The sequence below is a fragment of the Leptodactylus fuscus genome, chromosome 6, assembly GCF_031893055.1.
Source record: "Leptodactylus fuscus isolate aLepFus1 chromosome 6, aLepFus1.hap2, whole genome shotgun sequence".
Taxonomy (NCBI): Eukaryota; Metazoa; Chordata; class Amphibia; order Anura; family Leptodactylidae; genus Leptodactylus; species Leptodactylus fuscus.
The window spans coordinates 154,371,711-154,394,099 of NC_134270.1; the positions used below are offsets into that span (position 1 = coordinate 154,371,711).

At 45.4% G+C, this 22,389-nt stretch overlaps 1 protein-coding gene across 1 annotated transcript in view; it reads right to left on the minus strand.

Annotated features, from left to right (window-relative positions):
* Window positions 1-15,134, minus strand: part of POU2F3 (POU class 2 homeobox 3) — a gene marked incomplete at its 5' end in the record, with an annotated part of 69,333 nt that extends 54,199 nt beyond the window's left edge. The window contains one exon of the mRNA XM_075279127.1: window positions 15,050-15,134. Within this exon, the coding sequence (XP_075135228.1) occupies window positions 15,050-15,134 (85 nt within the window). The remainder of the gene's footprint in view (window positions 1-15,049) is intronic.
* Window positions 15,135-22,389: the final 7,255 nt, after the last annotated feature.

The following is a 22,389-nucleotide window of genomic DNA, read 5'->3' on the forward strand; positions in this document are numbered from 1 at the left end:
GGTGGAGGGAGCCTCTAACCAGCCCAGTTTGGGCAAATTCATGGTGGAGGGAGCCTCTAAACAGCCCAGTTTGGGCAAATTCATGGTGGAGGGAGCCTCTAACCAGCCCAGTTTGGACCAATTAATGGTGGAGGGAGCCTCTAACCAGCCCAGTTTGGACCAATTAATGGTGGAGGGAGCCTCTAACCAGCCCAGTTTGGACCAATTAATGGTGGAGGGAGCCTCTAACCACCCCAGTTTGGACCAATTCATGGTGGAGGGAGCCTCTAACCAGCCCAGTTTGGACCAATTCATGGTGGAGGGAGCCTCTAAAAAACCCAGTTTGGACCAATTCATGGTGGAGGGAGCCTCTAAACAGCCCAGTTTGGACCAATTAATGGTGGAGGGAGCCTCTAACCACCCCAGTTTGGACCAATTCATGGTGGAGGGAGCCTCTAACCAGCCCAGTTTGGACCAATTCATGGTGGAGGGAGCCTCTAAAAAACCCAGTTTGGACCAATTCATGGTGGAGGGAGCCTCTAACCAGCCCAGTTTGGACCAATTAATGGTGGAGGGAGCCTCTAACCAGCCCAGTTTGGACCAATTAATGGTGGAGGGAGCCTCTAACCACCCCAGTTTGGACCAATTCATGGTGGAGGGAGCCTCTAAACAGCCAAGTTTGGACCAATTCATGGTGGAGGGAGCCTCTAAAAACCCCAGTTTGGACCAATTCATGGTGGAGGGAGCCTCTAAACAGCCCAGTTTGGGCAAATTCATGGTGGAGGGAGCCTCTAAACAGCCCAGTTTGGGCAAATTCATGGTGGAGGGAGCCTCTAACCAGCCCAGTTTGGACCAATTAATGGTGGAGGGAGCCTCTAACCAGCCCAGTTTGGACCAATTCATGGTGGAGGGAGCCTCTAAACAGCCCAGTTTGGGCAAATTCATGGTGGAAGGAGCCTCTAACCAGCAGAGTTGTGGGAAAGCAGGGTGGAGGGAGCCTCTAACCAGCAGAGTTGGTGGAAATCAGGGTGGAGGGAGCCTCTAACCAGCAGAGTTGGGGGAAATCATGTTGGAGGGAGCCTAGTATTAGCAGAATTGTGCAACGCTTATGGTGGATGAGTATGAGGATGCGGAGGAATTGGAGAGGTTGAGTACAGACATGGAGTTTCATGTTGGGGTGCTTTACACAGGTGGGCACAAAAATGAAGGCTCTATCCAGTGGTGGTTCATTTTTATCAAAGTGAGCCGGTCGGCACTCTCAGCTGACAGACGGGTGCGCTTGTCAGTGATGATGCCACCGGCTGCACTGAACACCCTCTCAGATAGGACGCTGGCGGCAGGACAGGACAGCACCTCCAAGGCATATAGGGCAAGTTCAAGCCACAGGTCCAACTTCGACACCCAATACGTGTAGGGCGCAGAGGGGTCGGAGAGGACAGGGCTGTGGTCGGAAAGGTATTCCCGCAACATGCGCCTATACTTCTCACGCCTGGTGACACTAGGACCCTCCGTGGCGGCACTTTGGCGAGGGGGTGCCATCAAGGTGTCCCAGACCTTAGACAGTGTGCCCCTCGTTTGTGTGGACCGGTGAGAACTTGGTTGCCTACTGGAGGAACTGCCCTCCCTGCCGCCAACGTCACATGCTGGAAACATCTCCATCATATTCTGCACCAATTGCCTGTGGCAAGCATTGATGCGATTGGCCCTCCCCTCTACCGGAATAAAAGACGAGATGTTGTTTTTATACCGGGGGTCAAGGATAGCAAAGATCCAGTACTGGTTGTCCTCCATGATTTTGACAATACGCTTGTCGGTTGTAAAGCACCCCAACATGAACTCAGCCATGTCTGCCACAGTGTTAGTTGGCATGACTCCTCTGGCCCCACCGGAAAGTTCAATCTCCATTTCCTCCTCATCCTCCATGTCTACCCATCCGCGCTGCAACAATGGGACGATTCGAAGTTGCCCGGAAGCCTCCTGTATCACCATCACATCATCGGACAACTCTTCTTCCTCCTCCTCCTCCTCCTCCTCCTCCATTAAACGCAGTGAAGCGGACAGATGTGTGGACCTACTCTCCAGCTGTGACGGATCGGATGCTATCCCTAACTCCTCTGTGTGATCTGAGTTATCCCTGATGTCAATCAGGGATTCTCTCAGAACACACAAGAGCGGGATTGTAAGGCTCACCATCGCATCCTCAGAGCTCACCCTCCTTGTGGACTCCTCAAAGACCCGTAGGATGTCACAAAGGTCTCTCATCCATGGCCACTCATGGATGTGAAACTGAGGCAGCTGACTTTGTGGCACCCTAGGGTTTTGTAGCTGGTATTCCATCAAAGGTCTCTGCTGCTCAACCACTCTATTCAACATCTGAAACGTTGAGTTCCAGCGTGTGGGGACGTCGCACAAAAGCCGGTGTTGTGGCACATGCAGGCGTTGCTGGAGAGATTTTAAGCTAGCAGCGGCTACTGTCGACTTGCGAAAGTGGGCGCACATGCGCCGCACTTTCACCAGTAGCTCTGGAACATTGGGGTAGCTCTTTAGGAAACGTTGCACCACTAGGTTGAAGACGTGGGCCAGGCATGGAACATGTTGGAGTCCGGCAAGCTCCAGAGCTGCTACCAGGTTCCGGCCGTTATCACAAACGACCATGCCTGGGCCCAGGTGCAGCGGCTCAAACCATATTGCCGTCTCATCGAGGAGGGCATCCCTCACCTCGGAGGCAGTGTGCTGTCTGTCCCCCAAGCTGATCAGCTTCAGCACAGCCTGCTGACGTCTACCAACGCCAGTGCTGCAACGTTTCCAACTCGTAGCTGGGGTCAATCTAACAGCGGAGGAGGAGGCGGTGGCGGAGGAGGAGGCGGTGGCGGAGGAGGAGGCGGTAGAGGAGGAGGAGGAGGGGGGTGTTCTTCTCGTGTCCCTGCCAGGAATGTTAGGCGGGGAGACGAGGTACACCGGGCCAGTTTGGGAAGCAGTCCCAGCCTCAACTACATTCACCCAGTGTGCCGTCAGTGAAATGTAGCGTCCCTGTCCGCATGCACTTGTCCACGCGTCGGTGGTCAAGTGGACCTTTGTGCAAAGCGCGGAACTAAGGGCCCGCCTGATGTTGAGTGACACGTGCTGGTGCAAGGCGGGGACGGCACACCGGGAGAAGTAGTGACGGCTAGGGACGGCATAGCGAGGTGCCGCAGTTGCCATCAGGTCCAGGAAGGCGGGAGTTTCAACAAGCCGGAACGCCAACATCTCCTGGGCCAGCAGTTTAGCGATGTTGGCGTTCAAGGCTTGCGCGTGTGGGTGGTTAGCAGTGTATTTCTGCCGCCGCTCCAATGTCTGAGAGATGGTGGGTTGTTGTAAAGAAACGCCTGATGGTGCCTTTGATGGTGCAGGAGAAGGAGATAAGACAGGACCAGGGGAGGATGAGGTAGAAGTCAACAAAGTGGCGGAGGCAGATGAAGTGGTGTCCTGGCTCGTCCTCTGGAGTGCATCGCCAGCACAGTCAGCAGTGGCAGTGGCAGAGGCAGAGGCAGTGGCAGAGGCAGTGGCAGTGGCGTGAACGGCAGGCGGCCTTTGTCCTGCCGTTGCTGCCTGCCACTGATTCCAGTGCTTGGATTCCAAATGACGGCGCATTGAAGTGGTGGACAGGTTGCTCTTCTCAGAGCCCCTAATCAATTTCGAGAGGCAAATTGTGCAGACAACACTATATCTGTCCTCGGCGCATTCCTTGAAAAAACTCCACACCTTCGAGAAACGTGCCCTCGAGGTGGGAGTTTTTCGGGGCTGGGTACGAACTGGAACATCTTGGGAGATTCCGGGTGTGGCCTGGCTTCGCCTAAGCTGCTGACCTCTGCCTCTGCCTCTAGCTACCCTTTTTGGTGCTGCACCTGCCTCAACATCCACACTACTTTCCCCGCTTGACATCCCCCCTGTCCAGGTCGGGTCAGTGTCCTCATCATCCACCACTTCCTCTTCCAACTCCTGTCTCATCTCCTCCTCCCGCACAATGCGCCGGTCAACTGGATGCCCTGACGGCAACTGCGTCACATCATCGTCGATGAGGGTGGGTTGCTGGTCATCCACCACCAAATCGAACGGAGATGGAGGAGACTCTAGTGTTTGAGCATCTGGACACAGATGCTCCTCTGTTAGGTTCGTGGAATCGTGACGTGGAGAGGCAGGTTGAGGGACAATGAAAGGAGCGGAGAACAGCTCTGGGGAGCAGGGACAGTTTGGGTTATTGTTCTGTAAAGCTTCGGAATTTTGGGAGGAAGGAAGACAAGACTGTTGGGTAATAGGAGGAGAGGAGGCAGAGTCTGACTGGCTGCTGGACAATGTGCTGTAAGCGTTCTCTGACAGCCATTGCAAGACCTGTTCCTGGTTCTCGGGCCTACTAAGGTTTGTACCCTGCAGTTTAGTTAATGTGGCAAGCAACCCTGGCACTGTGGAGTGGCGCAATGCTTGCTGCCCCACAGGAGTAGGCACGGGACGCCCTGTGGCTTCACTGCTACCTTGCTCCCCAGAACCATTCCCCCGACCTCGCCCACGGCCTCGTCCACGTCCCTTTCCGGGAGCCTTGCGCATTTTGAATTCCTAGTTAGAAATTGGCACTGTATACCAGTAGTAAAAATTGTGGGTGCACGTAACCCCAATATATTCTTTGAATTCCCAGTCAGACACTGGCACTATATGGCAGTAGCAAGAAATGAGGGTATTTGTATTCCCAATATACTCTTTGAATTCCCAGTCAGACAATGGCACTGTATACCAGTAGTAAAAATTGTGGGTGCACGTAACCCCAATATATTCTTTGAATTACCAGTCAGAAACTGGCACTATATGGCAGTAGCAAGAAATGAGGGTATTTATAACCCCAATATATTCTTTGAATTCCCAGTCAGACAATGGCACTGTATACCAGTAGTAAAAATTGTGGGTGCACGTAACCCCAATATATTCTTTGAATTCCCAGTCAGACACTGGCACTATATGGCAGTAGCAAGAAATGAGGGTATTTGTATTCCCAATATACTCTTTGAATTCCCAGTCAGACAATGGCACTGTATACCAGTAGTAAAAATTGTGGGTGCACGTAACCCCAATATATTCTTTGAATTACCAGTCAGAAACTGGCACTATATGGCAGTAGCAAGAAATGAGGGTATTTATAACCCCAATATATTCTTTGAATTCCCAGTCAGACAATGGCACTGTATACCAGTAGTAAAAATTGTGGGTGCACGAAAACCCCAATATATTCTTTGAATTACCAGTCAGAAACTGGCACTATATGGCAGTAGCAAGAAATGAGGGTATTTATAACCCCAATATATTCTTTGAATTCCCAGTCAGACAATGGCACTGTATACCAGTAGTAAAAATTGTGGGTGCACGTAACCCCAATATATTCTTTGAATTCCCAGTCAGAAACTGGCACTATATGGCAGTAGCAAGAAATGAGGGTATTTGTATTCCCAATATACTCTTTGAATTCCCAGTCAGACAATGGCACTGTATACCAGTAGTAAAAATTGTGGGTGCACGTAACCCCAATATATTCTTTGAATTACCAGTCAGAAACTGGCACTATATGGCAGTAGCAAGAAATGAGGGTATTTATAACCCCAATATATTCTTTGAATTCCCAGTCAGACAATGGCACTGTATACCAGTAGTAAAAATTGTGGGTGCACGTAACCCCAATATATTCTTTGAATTCCCAGTCAGAAACTGGCACTATATGGCAGTAGCAAGAAATGAGGGTATTTATAACCCCAATATATTCTTTGAATTCCCAGTCAGACAATGGCACTGTATACCAGTAGTAAAAATTGTGGGTGTATATAGCCCCAATTCTATTGCTAGGGGACTTGCAGGGTATTTCTGGGGTGAAGGTGGGGGGGCACACCGTTGGAACGGGTATCGGGGTATATATCGGGTATACGGGAATACACTGACAGTGTATTCCATTCAGGATCCTGGGAAAGCTGGGTTGCGGCGATTGAGCCCGTCAGTGCCACGTTACACTGACAAGCTTCTCCCTGGAATTTAGCTCTTACAAGAGCTGTTGTGGTTCTCTTCTCCTTCCTATCCTAGCCTGTCCCTGCCTACCCAGAATCTAAGCCCTAGCTAGCTGGACGGAAACCTCCGTCCTCGGTGAATTGCAAGCTCAGAATGACGCGAACCTGGGCGGCGCTGTTCTTTTAAATTAGAGGTCACATGTTTTCGGCAGCCAATGGGTTTTGCCTACTTTTTTCAACGTCACCGGTGTCGTAGTTCCTGTCCCACCTACCCTGCGCTGTTATTGGAGCAAAAAAGGCGCCAGGGAAGGTGGGAGGGGAATCGAGTAATGGCGCACTTTACCACGCGGTGTTCGATTCGATTCGAACATGCCGAACAGCCTAATATCCGATCGAACATGAGTTCGATAGAACACTGTTCGCTCATCTCTAGTTATTTTAGCGTCCCGGTGACATAAGCTTGCATTATATTAAGCAACGACAAGGATGTGGTGCCAAATGCTGATGTAATGAGATATTGCGAAAAAGCATAGTAAAAGTCAGAATAGAATAATCATAGCGACACAATGGAGAACACAGCCAGAAGCGGTTTAGAGAATTACCTAATAGGCCAATATATAATAAGGACATGAGATGACACAGTGATGTCTATACCAGATTTGGTGAGGCAAGTCACATTAGTTACCTAATAGGCTGTTGCAATGATGAAGATATAGGTTACCATAACAAAGCCAAGAGGTAATATCCCTTTTTATGCAGCCTAAATTTGTATTGGCTTTTGCAGCTGCTGCTTGGCATTGAGTGCTGCTACTTAGTTTACTGGTAACTGTTATGTCCAAAATCTGGTCCTGTGGTACCCTGGTATATCATGTGATCTTATATCTTGTATGTATATATGTATATCAAAATATAATCTAAATTAGACCAATCTGACCAAATTTAGCACATGGATGAATCAGGGGCTTCTGAAGGTTTTAGACCTGGCTTCAGCTCTCTAGGTCCCACCATTCTTGACATATTCACAAAAGATGTTGTGTTGCTGTGGCTAAACAATTGCCTCTCAAATTAAAGATGTCAAATACTGGGTTTTAAATATCATGAGTGAGGTCTGTATCTGCACTCAAATAAGAATAATCGCTATGGGTAGCCTCAGCAGGATAGAGTGCAACATTGCTATACCACTAGGGAGGGGTTCCAACTCCATATAAGCTGGTCAGCCTGTTCAATATATTATATCATTTCTTAAATAAAGGTAACCCCTTTCAATGACCCAATATACTGTTGCAGCTCCCTTATCTGTATGCAAAATCTAACCTGGGCTAACCCTCTGATACAACTAGTGAGTTCCCTCAACGCGTTTCACCATCAACATAGGATCATCAGGAGGGTAATAAAGTTCAATTCAATATGCTGGGTGCAGCAAGTTTATGCAGTGAAAACTGCAGTTCCCAAGGACTTGATGGTAGACCCCCGGTACGTGTGTAGGCTTGCCCACTGCATAAACTTGCTGCACCCAGCATATTGAATTGAACTTTATTACCCTCCTGACGATCCTATGTTGATGGTGAAACGCGTTGAGGGAACTCACTAGTATCAGAGGGTTAGCCCACAAAAGCAAATATAGCACCATTGGTTTCAATGTTAAGGGCCTTCCTCCTTATTACATCACATGATCCTTATTAACAGAAAAAACGCATATGCAAATGAAGGGGACAAGCTTTGTGGAGGTGTCTTAACGTGCATGGGCTTTGGTCATAGCTCTAAATTCCTGGTCAAAGCACTTCCTCTCATCTGCATATGAATCCAATGACAATTGGCATGAAAATGGGCTCCGCAACTGAATAACAAAGGCATTCTGTCACCTAATGCGTGTTCTCACTTACTGAAAAGCAGCAGCAGCATGGAGGATATTAGAGAGAACTACTGAGCAGTACTGATATGAATAAAGCACTTGGGGTGAGATAGAAACTTACTATTAGCTGCAACACTATGTATAAAATATGTGAGACACTTTTTATGTCTCACTTAGGAAGGTGGCATGGCCAAGTGTTAAAGCAATATTGTATAGAAAGGGTTGTGGCTTAAAATATGCCAATGTCTGCCAAACCCATGTGGCAAAGTCAGCCAACCAATGGGTAGCGTAAATTTACACCAATGCTGCACAAAATTTATTAGGCAATGTGAGCCGTCATCTTTAGATTAAGTACCCTGTCTGAATATTAGGAATAATAAAACTGCCCCTCTATGCCAAATTCCTGTAGCCACCACTAGGGGGCGCTTACTGCATAGCTGGTATATAACTATGGTATATAACTAATTTAGTATGGGGAATATATGCTGGTCTTTATTCATCCTGCCATTGGCACCAATCGCCCCAGAAATATTATGAGGCTCCAGGTTCTTAGTAACTCTGCTGCACCTCAGAAAATTCCATGTGCCAATGGAATCTCGATTTTGGTATCACTCACGATAGAAATGGTGTGACTAATAGTAAATTTGACAGGCCGAGGTATATCTATATTAGTACCCTGCTCTACCCACTGTCTAAAAAGGGGAAAGCGCTGTGACAAAATACGATAAGATGTGACACCTCTATGTTGGTTTTCTTACGTAGCGACATTAGTACATAGAGTACGCAGTAATACACTGATCTCCCTCTAGGGGGGGCTTCATGTAATGGCTTATGTCTATGCAGAGGATCTGGAGTTCTGTATCAGAAGAAAAACATTATATAAAGATATATATTAAAATCTGACTCATTGCAGAAGTTCACTCTAAACCCCTCGCTTTATGGCACGGTATCTTAGAGCGATTATAAGAATGAATGAAAAGGTAAAAGCTTCACTTCACATCAAGACAAGACACTGACTGAGGAGCAGGTGGCTGCAACGTCCTGCAGCCAAGATACACAGAAACACATGTGGAGACCAAATATTGCCTGGAAATACAAGGCACTGAGCTTCGTGGAACAGGAATTCCTCGGATGTATCTTTTACACATTCGTTATACTAATCTGTCTATCTGGAAGCGTCGCAGTGTGATTTTATTTATTCCTTGGTAGGCATGTCACTTTGGTTACCTGAAAGATTTTGGACTTTCCCATAGAAATGAATGGACGTAGCCGGCACACGGGGGGTTAAGTGACCAGCTGCCGGCAAAGTCTGCGTGCCGGCCGCTTCCATTCATTTCTATGGGAGCGTGCGTGGGAGTGTTCGCTCATCTCTACTACTGACCAGTGCTGATGCAAATATAGCACTTGGGGTGAGATAGAAAACATATTAGTAGCTGCAGCACTACGTATAACATGTATTCTGACATTTCAGTAAGCACAAAGTCCACCTTGGAAGACAAAGACAGATTCATTGGAGATACAGCGAGAGAAAAGTTGGGGGAGGGGTAAAAGAAGAGAGACAGATAATTGGAGAAAGGTATACACAAAATGTAGAATGCAGCGTCAGCGTGACCCCGTCTAAATATTAGGAATAATAAAACTGTCCCTGTATGCCAACTTCCCATAGACACCAATAGATGGCGCTTACTGCATAGTTGGTATATACCTAATTCAGTAAGGAGAATTTATCAATACTGGCATTTTGCATGCTGGTCTTAATCCATTCCCCCATTGGCAGTAAGTGCACTGCGGCATCCAGTCGCAGCTACCCGTATTTTGGTCCGGAACCTGAGGCGGCCTCGACCTCGGGTTCCAGACCAAAAAACCCCATGTGAACCCGGCTTAAACCTCCTCGCTTTAGGTCACGGTATCTTAGAGCGATAAGAATGACTGAAAGGTAAAAGCTTCGCTTCATATCAAGACAAGACAATCACTGAGGAGCAGGTGACTGCAATGTCCTGCAGCCAAGATACACAGAAGAAACATGTGGTTTCCAAGACCAAATATTGCCTGAAAATACAACGCATATTGAGCTTCGTGGAACAGGATGCAACTTTTGCACATCGATCATCCTAACCTGTATATCTGGAAGCGTCGCAGTAGGATTTTATTTATTCCTCGGCAGGCATTTGGCCTACTTTGGTTACCTGAGGTTTTTAGGATTATATTTTAGTTCTATTTAATACTAGTTTGCTGTTCTATAAAGAATGACCCGACAGGGGAACAAAAAGTTCAAGTTTGACCATCTGACACTGAGATCTATGATAGCAGGCATTTCCTTGCCCTGCCAGGCACAGCATGAAGTTTAGGCCACACATAGCGAAGCGCAGCAAAAACTGCTGTAGAAAAAAACAACGACTTGACTTCCTGCAGTCATTTAGTAAAGTGCATTATTAAAATGGGTTTATTGCAATTTACTTTCCTTCTGTAGAGATTTAGTAATATCTCATACAATATATACACATACAATTATACATAAATGTATATAATCTCATTTGTTTAATTAACCTTGAGCTTTATTCTATTTTTTTTTTTTTTTTTTTTGAGCCACCTTCATTGCCCTCAATGGAAGGGTTTTTTCTTGGTAAATGTAAGAACATAATGGGGGTTGGGGGTGGGTTCAATGCAAGCTCCTCATTATTATTCACTGCAATTAGTTGACACCACAATAGAGTGAATACTAAGGAGCCGGCAGCTCATTCATGTGATGGGGCCTGAAAACCAGGAGTCTCCTGCATGGACTGGTCAGTTGAGATAAGATAAGAACAAATAAGATAAGATAAGACAACCCTTTAACACAGAGGAAACCCATTCACACAGAGGAAAATGGTGAGGAATTTCAGCATGAAAATAGTCAGACCATAATAGTCCCACCTTGGGGAAATTCAGTGTGTTACAGCAGCATGGATAATACAGTGATAATACAAAATACAAGAGCTCCATGGTAGAGGCATCACAGTGATAGCAACTACAGATAAAAAGATAAAAGAAAGAAGATAGTAAGAGGGATATCACAACTTCAGGATCATTTAGTTCTCTGTGTGGAGTGATCTTCGCTTGGCCTGATGTAGATTATACAGCCTGACCACGGTTGGGAGGAAGGACCCCGATAACGCTCCTTCTTACCCCTGGGGTGAAGCAGCCGGTCACTGACAGTACTGCCCAGTGCTATCACGGTCTCATACATGTGGTGGGATTTGTTCTCCAGCATGGAGCTCACCACGGACAGTGTCCTTCTGTCACCCACCACCTGTACTGGGTCCAGGGGGCTCCCCAGGACAGAGCTGGCCCTTCTAATCAGCCTGTCAAGTCTATTTCTATCCCTGGCTGGTATATTACTCCCCCAGCAAGCTACATATTTCTTAATATATCACACATTTTCAGTTTGCATAGCGTGGCTACTCATGTGTTTTGTACTGTAGTGCCCATATTACACGAAATACATATTATAAAAAAAACAGGCTCAGAAAGGGTTAATTTTTTTTTTAAAGCATTGATTAATTAACTGATTGACCGCTCCTTCTGTTGCGACATTAAAGGGAGTCTGTCACCAGAACCAGCATATCACCCCAGCCCTGCAGATAGATAGGTTAGTGTCACAGAACCAGCATATCACTCCAGCCCTGCAGATAGATAGGTTACTGTCACCAGAACCAGCATATCACCCCAGCCCTGCAGATAGATAGGTTAGTGTCACAGAACCAGCATATCACCCAGCCCTGCAGATAGATAGGTTAGTGTCACAGAACCAGCATATCACTCCAGCCCTGCAGATAGATAGGTTAGTGTCACCAGAACCAGCATATCACCCCAGCCCTGCAGATAGATAGGTTAGTGTCACAGAACCAGCATATCACCCAGCCCTGCAGATAGATAGGTTAGTGTCACAGAACCAGCATATCATTCCAGCCCTGCAGATAGATAGGTTAGTGTCACAGAACCAGCATATCACTCCAGCCCTGCAGATAGATAGGTTACTGTCACCAGAACCAGCATATCACTCCAGCCCTGCAGATAGATAGGTTAGTGTCACCAGAACCAGCATATCACCCCAGCCCTGCAGATAGATAGGTTAGTGTCACCAGAACCAGCATATCACCCCAGCCCTGCAGATAGACAGGTTAGTGTCACCAGAACCAGCATATCACCCCAGCCCTGCAGATAGATAGGTTAGGGTCACCAGAACCAGCATATCACTCCAGCCCTGTAGATAGATAGGTTAGTGTCACCAGAACCCAGCATATCACCCCAGCCCTGCAGATAGATAGGTTAGGGTCACCAGAACCCAGCATATCACCCCAGCCCTGGAGATAGATAGGTTAGTGTCACCAGAACCCAGCATATCACCCCAGCCCTGCAGATAGATAGGTTAGGGTCACCAGAACCAGGATATTACCCCAGCCCTGCAGATAGATAGGTTACTGTCACCAGAACCCAGCATATCACCCCAGCCCTGCAGATAGATATGTTAATGTTACTAGAACCAGCATATCACCCCAGCCCTGCAGATAGATAGGTTAGGGTCACCAGAACCAGCATATCACTCCAGCCCTGTAGATAGATAGGTTAGTGTCACCAGAACCCAGCATATCACCCCAGCCCTGCAGATAGATAGGTTAGGGTCACCAGAACCCAGCATATCACCCCAGCCCTGGAGATAGATAGGTTAGTGTCACCAGAACCCAGCATATCACCCCAGCCCTGCAGATAGATAGGTTAGGGTCACCAGAACCAGGATATTACCCCAGCCCTGCAGATAGATAGGTTACTGTCACCAGAACCCAGCATATCACCCCAGCCCTGCAGATAGATATGTTAATGTTACTAGAACCAGCATATCACCCCAGCCCTGCAGATAGATAGGTTAGGGTCACCAGACCTCAGCATATCACCCCAGCCCTGCAGATAGATAGGTTAGGGTCACCTGAATCAAATGGTGTTATCCACTTAGGAATCCCTCCATCTGTTGCTGAGATATCTTTGTCTTTGTCAATATGCATATGAGCTCTTTGGGGCAATGATGTTGTTGCCATTGCTCCAAAGAGGCAAGCAGCAACGCCCTTGTGGCTCCAAAGACATTATTTGAAAAAACTGCAATATCTCAGCAATGGAGGCAGCGATTCACAAGGAGGAAACACTGTATGATTCAGGTGACTCTAACCTATCTATCTGTAGGGCTGCATTGATATACTGAGCTCTGGTGTCCATCTTGCCATACAGGAAATGCCAGCCTAGTCACCCTGGCTAAATGGGGGCATTTCTTGTATACAAAGATGGACCCAGGAAGAAAAACCTCAGACTGGGAGCTGTGGGGATTGGGGAGGTAAGGACTGCTTGTCTCATCCTTCTCTCCCCCTTCTGAACCTTTTTTTTTTTAAAAAAAACCCTTTAAAAAGAAAAATAAATTTGCATCATGAATGATTGTGTAATGTGCACTACAATGCCAAGTACACCAGCGGCTGCGCTATGTCTCACCAGTAGCAAGTCATGTGCCCAGTGGGCGAAACAGAACCAAGACGTAGAAACCAGCAGGGACCCTGTACCGGGCTGAAAAAAATAATTCTGTGACGGAAAATTTGCTACATAGGTACAATGTCATCTCACAGGTAATAATAGGCGCAGAGACATTATAACTACTGTAAGGGAATGACTGCGGCTGTATGAGACATTATTTACACTGTAGTGAAGATGAGGATGAGGATGATGATGATGTATACTATAGTGCTGCTATTAATAGTCTCACCTAGATATGTCATAGATAATATACTGTAATTTACTAAACTGACTCCTATACTTCCTCCTATAAGTGTGTGAATAGCAGTCATGGATCTGATGGATTATGAAAGAACTACATAGTATATCATTTACCAGTGAAGTGTATATATTACTGGGAATGTTGTATATCCTGCACATAATAATAGCACAATATAAAGCTTCCATATACACTGTCTATATATAAGACAGAATAAGGGAACGCTGGAAATCAACTGGTTATCAGGAGTCCCATGTCATATCAGTATTAGAGATGAGCGGACACTGTTCGGATCAGCCAATCCGAACAGCACGCTCCCTTAGAAATGAATGGAAGCACCTGTGACGCTGACTTTGCCGGCGTCTGGCGTCACAGGTGCTTCCATTCATTTCTATGGGTGCGTGCTGTTCAGATCAGCTGATCCGAACAGTGTTCGCTCATCTCTAATCAGTATCTATCTATCTATCTATCTATCTATCTATCTATCCTTAATTAAATTAAAAAAACATATTTTGACTTAATGACTTTTTGGTGCATGAGGGAAGGGGGGGATCAAATATAAGTTATGTATTAACAGGCACGTGTCTTTAGCACACAGGAGATATCAAAATCACACATAAACCAGGTATAGAAACATCAGTCATGATACTGTACATCTACTCAATGACTACGAATCATCTCTGTATTCATTATGTGTGTATATATACAGCTAACACTCATCTGTTTGTAAAGGTAAATATCTATCTCCTATCTGTCTCTATTTATCTATCTATCTATCTATCTATCTATCTATCTATCTATCTATCTCCTATCTACCTATTTATCTATCTATCTATCTATCTATCTCCTATCTATCTATCTATCTATCTATCTATCTATCTATCCCATATGTATCTATTCCGTGTTTTCTCTTCAATTCGAAAAAATTTCAGCGGGATGAATATATATTAGAAGTGCCATAGAAAGTGAAAAGTAAAGGATTCAGCATTCTATAACTCTGTATTATCTATCTATCTATCTATCTATCTATCTATCTATCTATCTATCTATCTATCTATCTATCTATCTGTATCTATCTATCCTATTATCTATCTATCTATCTGGATAACCCTTTGCAGTATTATATGTATAGTACAATAATATAGACTACTTTTTGATGCACAGGTTTACAGTGTAATAGTAGAATTGTATCCTCACTCTCATTCACTACTCTCTAAATAACAGTATTGCTCGATAAACCAGCACTAAACACTTACTACTACGTCATATACCACAATATATACTAGACACTCATAGCTACATTATATACTGAACACTTAGAACTTCATTATATACCGCATTATGTACTAAACACCTATGACCACATTACATACTATACAATACACTATACACAGCTATCACACGTCCTACCATTCTGTAGATGTCCGCCTGCGTTTTGCTGCTCCTCGGTGGAATCTGGTTCCCGACTCATGTTAATACCTGTAGGACGTCCAAAAAAAAAAAGAAGGCAATTTTAATAAATGTTTCTGGTCTCTTTCTAAACAAATGATTGAATTACAATAAAATTCATTGGACTGTCAAATCTTCGTGTACACAGGGTATTATCATATTCATCAGGCAGGGAGTGGCGGGGCCTTATCATTTCTGTACATCTGGTGACATATTTGTAGAATCCACGGCTTGGGTAGCCACAAAACAGACAAGGGAGACCCAGAATAATCCAGATGTCACCCAAAAATCAATATAGGGGGCTAGCCAGTAACTAGTATACAGTAAGAGGTATCATGGGGAAGTTAGGTTCTGAAGAAACGTGAGCGACACAATATGTCTAAGTCATAACAGGACTCATTTTCCCATAGGGCTTATTTAGGTAACGGTGTCTGCTCCTGATTTCGGCCTCCTATAGCCATCTAGCTCTCTCTCCCATCCCCTGGCATGAACCCGCTGACCCTCCTCACCTGAATTTATCCTGTATAACCTCCAGATGAGATGTACACAGCACAGTCTCTGCTCCAGGTGATACACAAGGCAGTTGAAGGAGAGGAATATTTTATACAAATTACATTGACCCCCCCCCCCCCCACCACCACCACCAGTCCTTTTAACCCTTTGTACACAGGTAAACCAAACAGATAAAGGAGATCATTTGCATATGCCCCAGGCAGCCAGTCACATTACAGCTGGCGGGGAGGATTTGCATAAGATAACAATGTGCTGGTTTCAGGGCCTCGAAAGTTAACTAAAGTTACAAGCAATGGAAGCAGAAAGAGGCGTACAAGAGTCAAGTGTATATATGTGTGTGTGTGTATATATATATATATATATATATATATGGTACTGGTAACTGTACACTGTATATATATATATATATATATATACACATACACACATAGATGAGGCGTACAAGAGTCAAGTGTATATATATATATATATATATATATATATATATATATACACACTCACCGGCCACTTTATTAGGTACACCATGCTAGTAACAGGTTGGACCCCCTTTTGCCTTCAGAACTGCCTCAATTCTTCGTGGCATAGATTCAACAAGGTGCTGGAAGCATTCCTCAGAGATTTTGGTCCATATTGACATGATGGCATCACACAGTTGCCGCAGATTTGTCGGCTGCACATCCATGATGCAAATCTCCCGTTCCACCACATCCCAAAGATGTTCTATTGGATTGAGATCTGGTGACTGTGGAGGCCATTGGAGTACAGTGAACTCATTGTCATGTTCAAGAAACCAGTCTGAGATGATTCCAGCTTTATGACATGGCGCATTATCCTGCTGAAAGTAGCCATCAGATGTTGGGTACATTGTGGTCATAAAGGGATGGACATGGTCAGCAATGGTCTCTATCTGCCATGAGCTTCTATGTGTTTCTCTCTTGTTATATACTACTGTACCATCTATGAAACTGTATCACTGAAATTTCCCCATTGTGGGACTATTAAAGGAATATCTTATCTTAACAATACTCAGGTAGGCTTTGGCGTTGCAACGATGCTCAATTGGTACCAAGGGGCCCAAAGAGTGCCAAGAAAATATTCCCCACACCATGACACCACCACCACCAGCCTGAACCGTTGATACAAGGCAGGATGGATCCATGCTTTCATGTTGTTGACGCCAAATTCTGACCCTACCATCCGAATGTCGCAGCAGAAATCGAGACTCATCAGACCAGGCAACGTTTTTTCAATCTTCAATTGTCCAATTTCGATGAGCTTGTGCAAATTGTAGCCTCAGTTCCCTGTTCTTAGCTGAAAGGAGTGGCACCCGGTGTGGTCTTCTGCTGCTGTAGCCCATCTGCCTCAAAGTTCCACGTACTGTGCGTTCAGAGATGCTCTTCTGGCTACCTTGGTTGTAACGGGTGGCTATTTGAGTCACTGTTGCCTTTCTATCAGCTCGAACCAGTCTGGCCATTCTCCTCTGACCTCTGGCATTAACAACGCATTTCCGCCCACAGAACTGCCGCTCACTGGATGTTTTTTCTTTTTCGGACCATTCTCTGTAAACCCTAGAGATGGTTGTGCGTGAAAATCCCAGTAGACCAGCAGTTTCTGAAATACTCAGACCAGCCCTTCTGGCACCAACAACCATGCCACGTTCAAAGGCACTCAAATCACCTTTCTTCCCCATACTGATGCTCGGTTTGAACTGCAGGAGATTGTCTTGACCATGTCTACATGCCTAAATGCACTGAGTTGCCGCCATGTGATTGGCTGATTAGAAATTAAGTGTTAACGAGCAGTTGGACAGGTGTACCTAATAAAGTGGCCGGTGAGTGTGTATATATATATATATATATATATATATATATATATATATATATATATATATAGTTACCAGTACTACACACACGCACACACATAGAATATAGAATATATATATATATATATATATATATATATATATATATATATATATACACATATATATATATACACACACACATAGATGAGGCGTAATAATAACCCAAACCTCACCCAAGAATCAATATATAGGCAAAAACTAAAACATATGATAAGGTAGATAGACATATAGATATGATGTGACCTCTACAGTATCATTATATAGGATCTAAACACTGTATTCACATTGATCTATGAAGAATCTACGATAAGAGTATAACGAGCAATTCCTAATGAATATCTATTACTATAACTATTATGAGAAACTAACAATGTTGTAAGGAGGAGACACTTGGAGTAACATGAAGTTCTAGAGCCCCAATACAAAATCTGTACAAGACACCACACGAACCCACAACTGTGATGTATTGTTTGTAGTATTGGTGTCCTCTTATGGGGTAGAGACACCTTACGGCCCCCTAAGACTCCTCGATCTAGGTGTTATCGCTCCCTGCACCTACTTGAGTTATACCCGTCCGCCACACACATGTTTGGCCATCAGTTGTCCCTCCCGATCTACCCATATGCAGGCATATAATGTGACTAGGGAGAGGCCACACATTTAAATCCAATATATATAGGTATCATAAACATTAAATGTTCAGGGGCAACATGGTGGCTCAGTGGTTAGCACTGCAGCGCTGGAGTCCTGGGTTCGAATCCCGCCAGGAACATCATCCGCAAGGAGTTTGTATGTTCTCCCAGTGTTTGCATGGATTTCCTCCCATTCTACAAAGACATACTGATAGGAAAAATGTACATTGTGAGCTCTATATGGGGCTCATAATCTACATAAAAAAGAAACAAATCATTAAGTGTTCGTCTAGTCCGAAATTTCCAGTATGGCAGCCGCTCAGTGGTTAACAGTAGAGATGAGCGAGTACTGTTCAGATCAGCCGATCCGAACAGCACGCACGCATTGAAATGAATGGAAGCACCTGGTACTTCCGCTTTGACGGCGGACGGCCGCTTAACCCCCCGCGTGCCGGCTACATCCATTCATTTCTATGCGAGCGTGCTGTTCGGATTGGCTGATCCGAACAGTACTCGCTCATCTCTAGTTAACAGGCCAGATCAGTAGCCCGTGAACACTTTCAACATTATTAGTGGAAATGCTCAATGGATACCAATGGGGCTCAAGGACTGACACTTAGGACTGCCCGTTCCGTCTCTGCCCCTGGTGCGGACATCGCTCTGATGTAGTCTGCACTGGTGATGGAGCAAAGAAAGAAAATGGAGTCCAATAACCAGTGGGGGGGATTTATTAAGACTGTCACATTCTACACCAGTCTTAATAAAGGTCCCAAATGACAAGAGGCAGTCCTGAATTATCAAGTGTTGAGAGAGGCACAGAACATGGAATTCTGTCAGAAATTCACAAGGAGGTTTAGGCCATTATACTGTATGAGAGTGATGGGGCAGGCCCCAGGTATACAGCCATGTCATGTATATGGGCATTAAGATTCTGCCTGGCTCCTCAGTTTGCTCTAGTAATGGGATCTTAAGACGTATTAATTATGGTATCTCCATTAGGGCCAATTACTGTCCTAGTAACTATATGCGTCATTAGGATCATTCACTCCAATGCAAATTTCCAACTTCCTTTTGTATCACAGATAGACTTATCTGATCTGTGCTGGAGGGAATTGTATTATGTAGTGCCGGCCCTTACAACAATCCCCATGACAAAGAACCCTCAGCAGGTTAGCATTGTGCTATAGTAAGGGGAATGGGAAGTCTTAAGACCCTTGCTCTTTTGATCATTAGAAATGTCAACAATGGGATCTCCATTGATCAGGCAAAACCAGCCTTCCTAGTCCACCATCCAGACTCAAGTAGCATCTTGTATCCAGGCTAGAAGTGACCCAACAGGAGCATAGGGGGTCTCCTTTTGTGCGAATATTTGGATCACTTACATGTACCATCATTACACTCACATTGAAGAAGTTTCATTCCATTCCAACAACTTCTTGGTGCGGTATTTTAATCAATAACTGTAAGGGTAAGTTCACATGGAGTTTTTTGGGCAGGGTTTTGAGGCCGTAATCGGTTCAAAACCCTGACCAAAAAGACGGCTCCTATGGAAATCAATAGGAGCCGCTCAGGTCTTTTTTCCAGGAGCCGTTTCTTCTGGCTCCCGGAAAAAAGAAGCAAGGTGCTCATTCTTTGGGCCGAGTCGCCTCTCGATTCGGCCTGAAGACACTCTCTTCTCCGGACTAGGCCCATGCATTGGGCCTAATCCGGAGCAGAGTGCGCGGCTGGATGCCGGTTCAGTGCACAGGCTTTCAGTCGCAGCTACCCGGTTTTTGGATCGGAACCTGAAGCAGCCTCCGTCTCAGGTTCCGATCCAAAAAACCCCATGTGAACCTACCTTAAGGGTGCCTATGACTATTGCCCTGCCGAGCAGCTTTGTTTTGGTTTTCTTCTGCTTTTGGTGGAGCTGGACAGGGGAATGTTCTCGAGTTTGTGTTGTATAAACTTTTGTTCAATGCTCAAAAAAAAAAAAAAAAAATAGCTACACGGATCTTCCCAATATCACAACATCCTTGGCAACCAAACACTCACAATTACCTACTGCAAAATTTCGATCATTTATCATCTGCAACACACACCCTGGCCTCGGAGCGCTGCTTTATACAGCGCCTTAGTTTTTCCATAAGCAGGAAGTGAATTATGATAAATTGGTATCTGAGCAACCTGTCCCAAAAAAATCAGCAGCTGCGCGCGCCTTCACGCCACCCTGCTGCTTCTCCAGGATCAATGTGGGGGCAGATTTAGGGTACAAGTAGGGGTATTTGCAGCTTATAGTAGAGCTGATCTCCTCACTGAAACATACTCCGGTGTCTCCCAGTATGGTCCGGTCCACCACTAGAAAACATCCGGGTTGCAGGACCGGACCGCGCTTCGACGCACTGGGGACAAGGACTATATATAGATATATTTTTTTTTTACACTTCCCCTGGACATCCCCTTTAAGTTATGGTGCATTTTCCCAGCTATAATAACCGGGACCGTGGAGTTGGTAGACCAAACCATAGACCATTTTGAAGTCGGAAACTTTCTTCCAATTGCACAGCCCCAAAAATTTACAAAATATCTCAAAACAATGTAAAAGAAACCCAGCAGGTCCTTCTAGTTGTCACTTCCATGTGTCAGTGTTCGCAGCGCATCCTATCGGGTGTCCATGGCCTCTGCCAGGGCTGCACCCCGCTGCTAGGCAAATGAACGCTCCTTTCAATCTCTTTCACATCCTGTCTCCCACCACAAGCCACAGTATCCTGCTCTGGCTATACACCAGTGCCAGGTAATCTTGTCAGACCTGGTGGCCTATATAAAGGGGTATTGTCCTGCTAGGCTTAGACTCGTAATTGATAATTGTTCCTTCCTTTGTTTTGAGTGTGTGCATTGCTATTCGCTACTAGAAATGGGTAAACTCAATTGGTTCAACCCGAATATTCCAAATTATTCAGTTTGTAATGAGACCGAATAAATGGCAATTTTTCATGGCCACCTTCAGATGTATCGCACAGTAAACAGAACAGAAAAGGCATGTGTCATGTGACGTTCTGGAGCCACCTGACCGCTACTTAGCCAATAGTCAGTGGAAGGTGGAGACGTTACCGTGCTGATGTCATATACAGTATATACACTCACCGGCCATTTTATTAGGTACACCTGTCCAACTGCTCGTTAACACTTAATTTCTAATCAGCCAATCACATGGCGGCAACTCAGTGCATTTCGGCATGTAGACATGGTCAAGACAATCTCCTGCAGTTCAAACCGAGCATCAGTATGGGGAAGAAAGGTGATTTGAGTGCCTTTGAACGTGGCATGGTTGTTGGTGCCAGAAGGGCTGGTCTGAGTATTTCAGAAACTGCTGATCTACTGGGTTTTCACGCACAACCATCTCTAGGGTTTACAGAGAATGGTCCGAAAAAGAAAAAACATCCAGTGAGCGGCAGTTCTGTGGGCGGAAATGCGTTGTTGATGCCAGAGGTCAGAGGAGAATGGCCAGACTGGTTCGAGCTGATAGAAAGGCAACAGTGACTCAAATAGCCACCCGTTACAACCAAGGTAGCCAGAAGAGCATCTCTGAAGGCACAGTACGTCGAACTTTGAGGCAGATGGGCTACAGCAGCAGAAGACCACACCGGGTGCCACTCCTTTCAGCTAAGAACAGGAAACTGAGGCTACAATTTGCACAAGCTCATCGAAATTGGACAATTGAAGATTGGAAAAACGTTGCCTGGTCTGATGAGTCTCGATTTCTGCTGCGACATTCGGATGGTAGGGTTAGAATTTGGCGTGAACAACATGAAAGCATGGATCCATCCTGCCTTGTATCAACGGTTCAGGCTGGTGGTGGTGGTGTCATGGTGTGGGGAATATTTTCTTGGCACTCTTTGGGCCCCTTGGTACCAATTGAGCATCGTTGCAACGCCAAAGCCTACCTGAGTATTGTTGCTGACCATGTCCATCCCTTTATGACCACAATGTACCCAACATCTGATGGCTACTTTCAGCAGGATAATGCAATGCCATGTCATAAAGCTGGAATCATCTCAGACTGGTTTCTTGAACATGACAATGAGTTCACTGTACTCCAATGGCCTCCACAGTCAGCAGATCTCAATCCAATAGAGCATCTTTGGGATGTGGTGGAACGGGAGATTCGCATCATGGATGTGCAGCCGACAAATCTGCGGCAACTGTGTGATGCCATCATGTCAATATGGACCAAAATCTCTGAGGAATGCTTCCAGCACCTTGTTGAATCTATGCCACGAAGAATTGAGGCAGTTCTGAAGGCAAAAGGGGGTCCG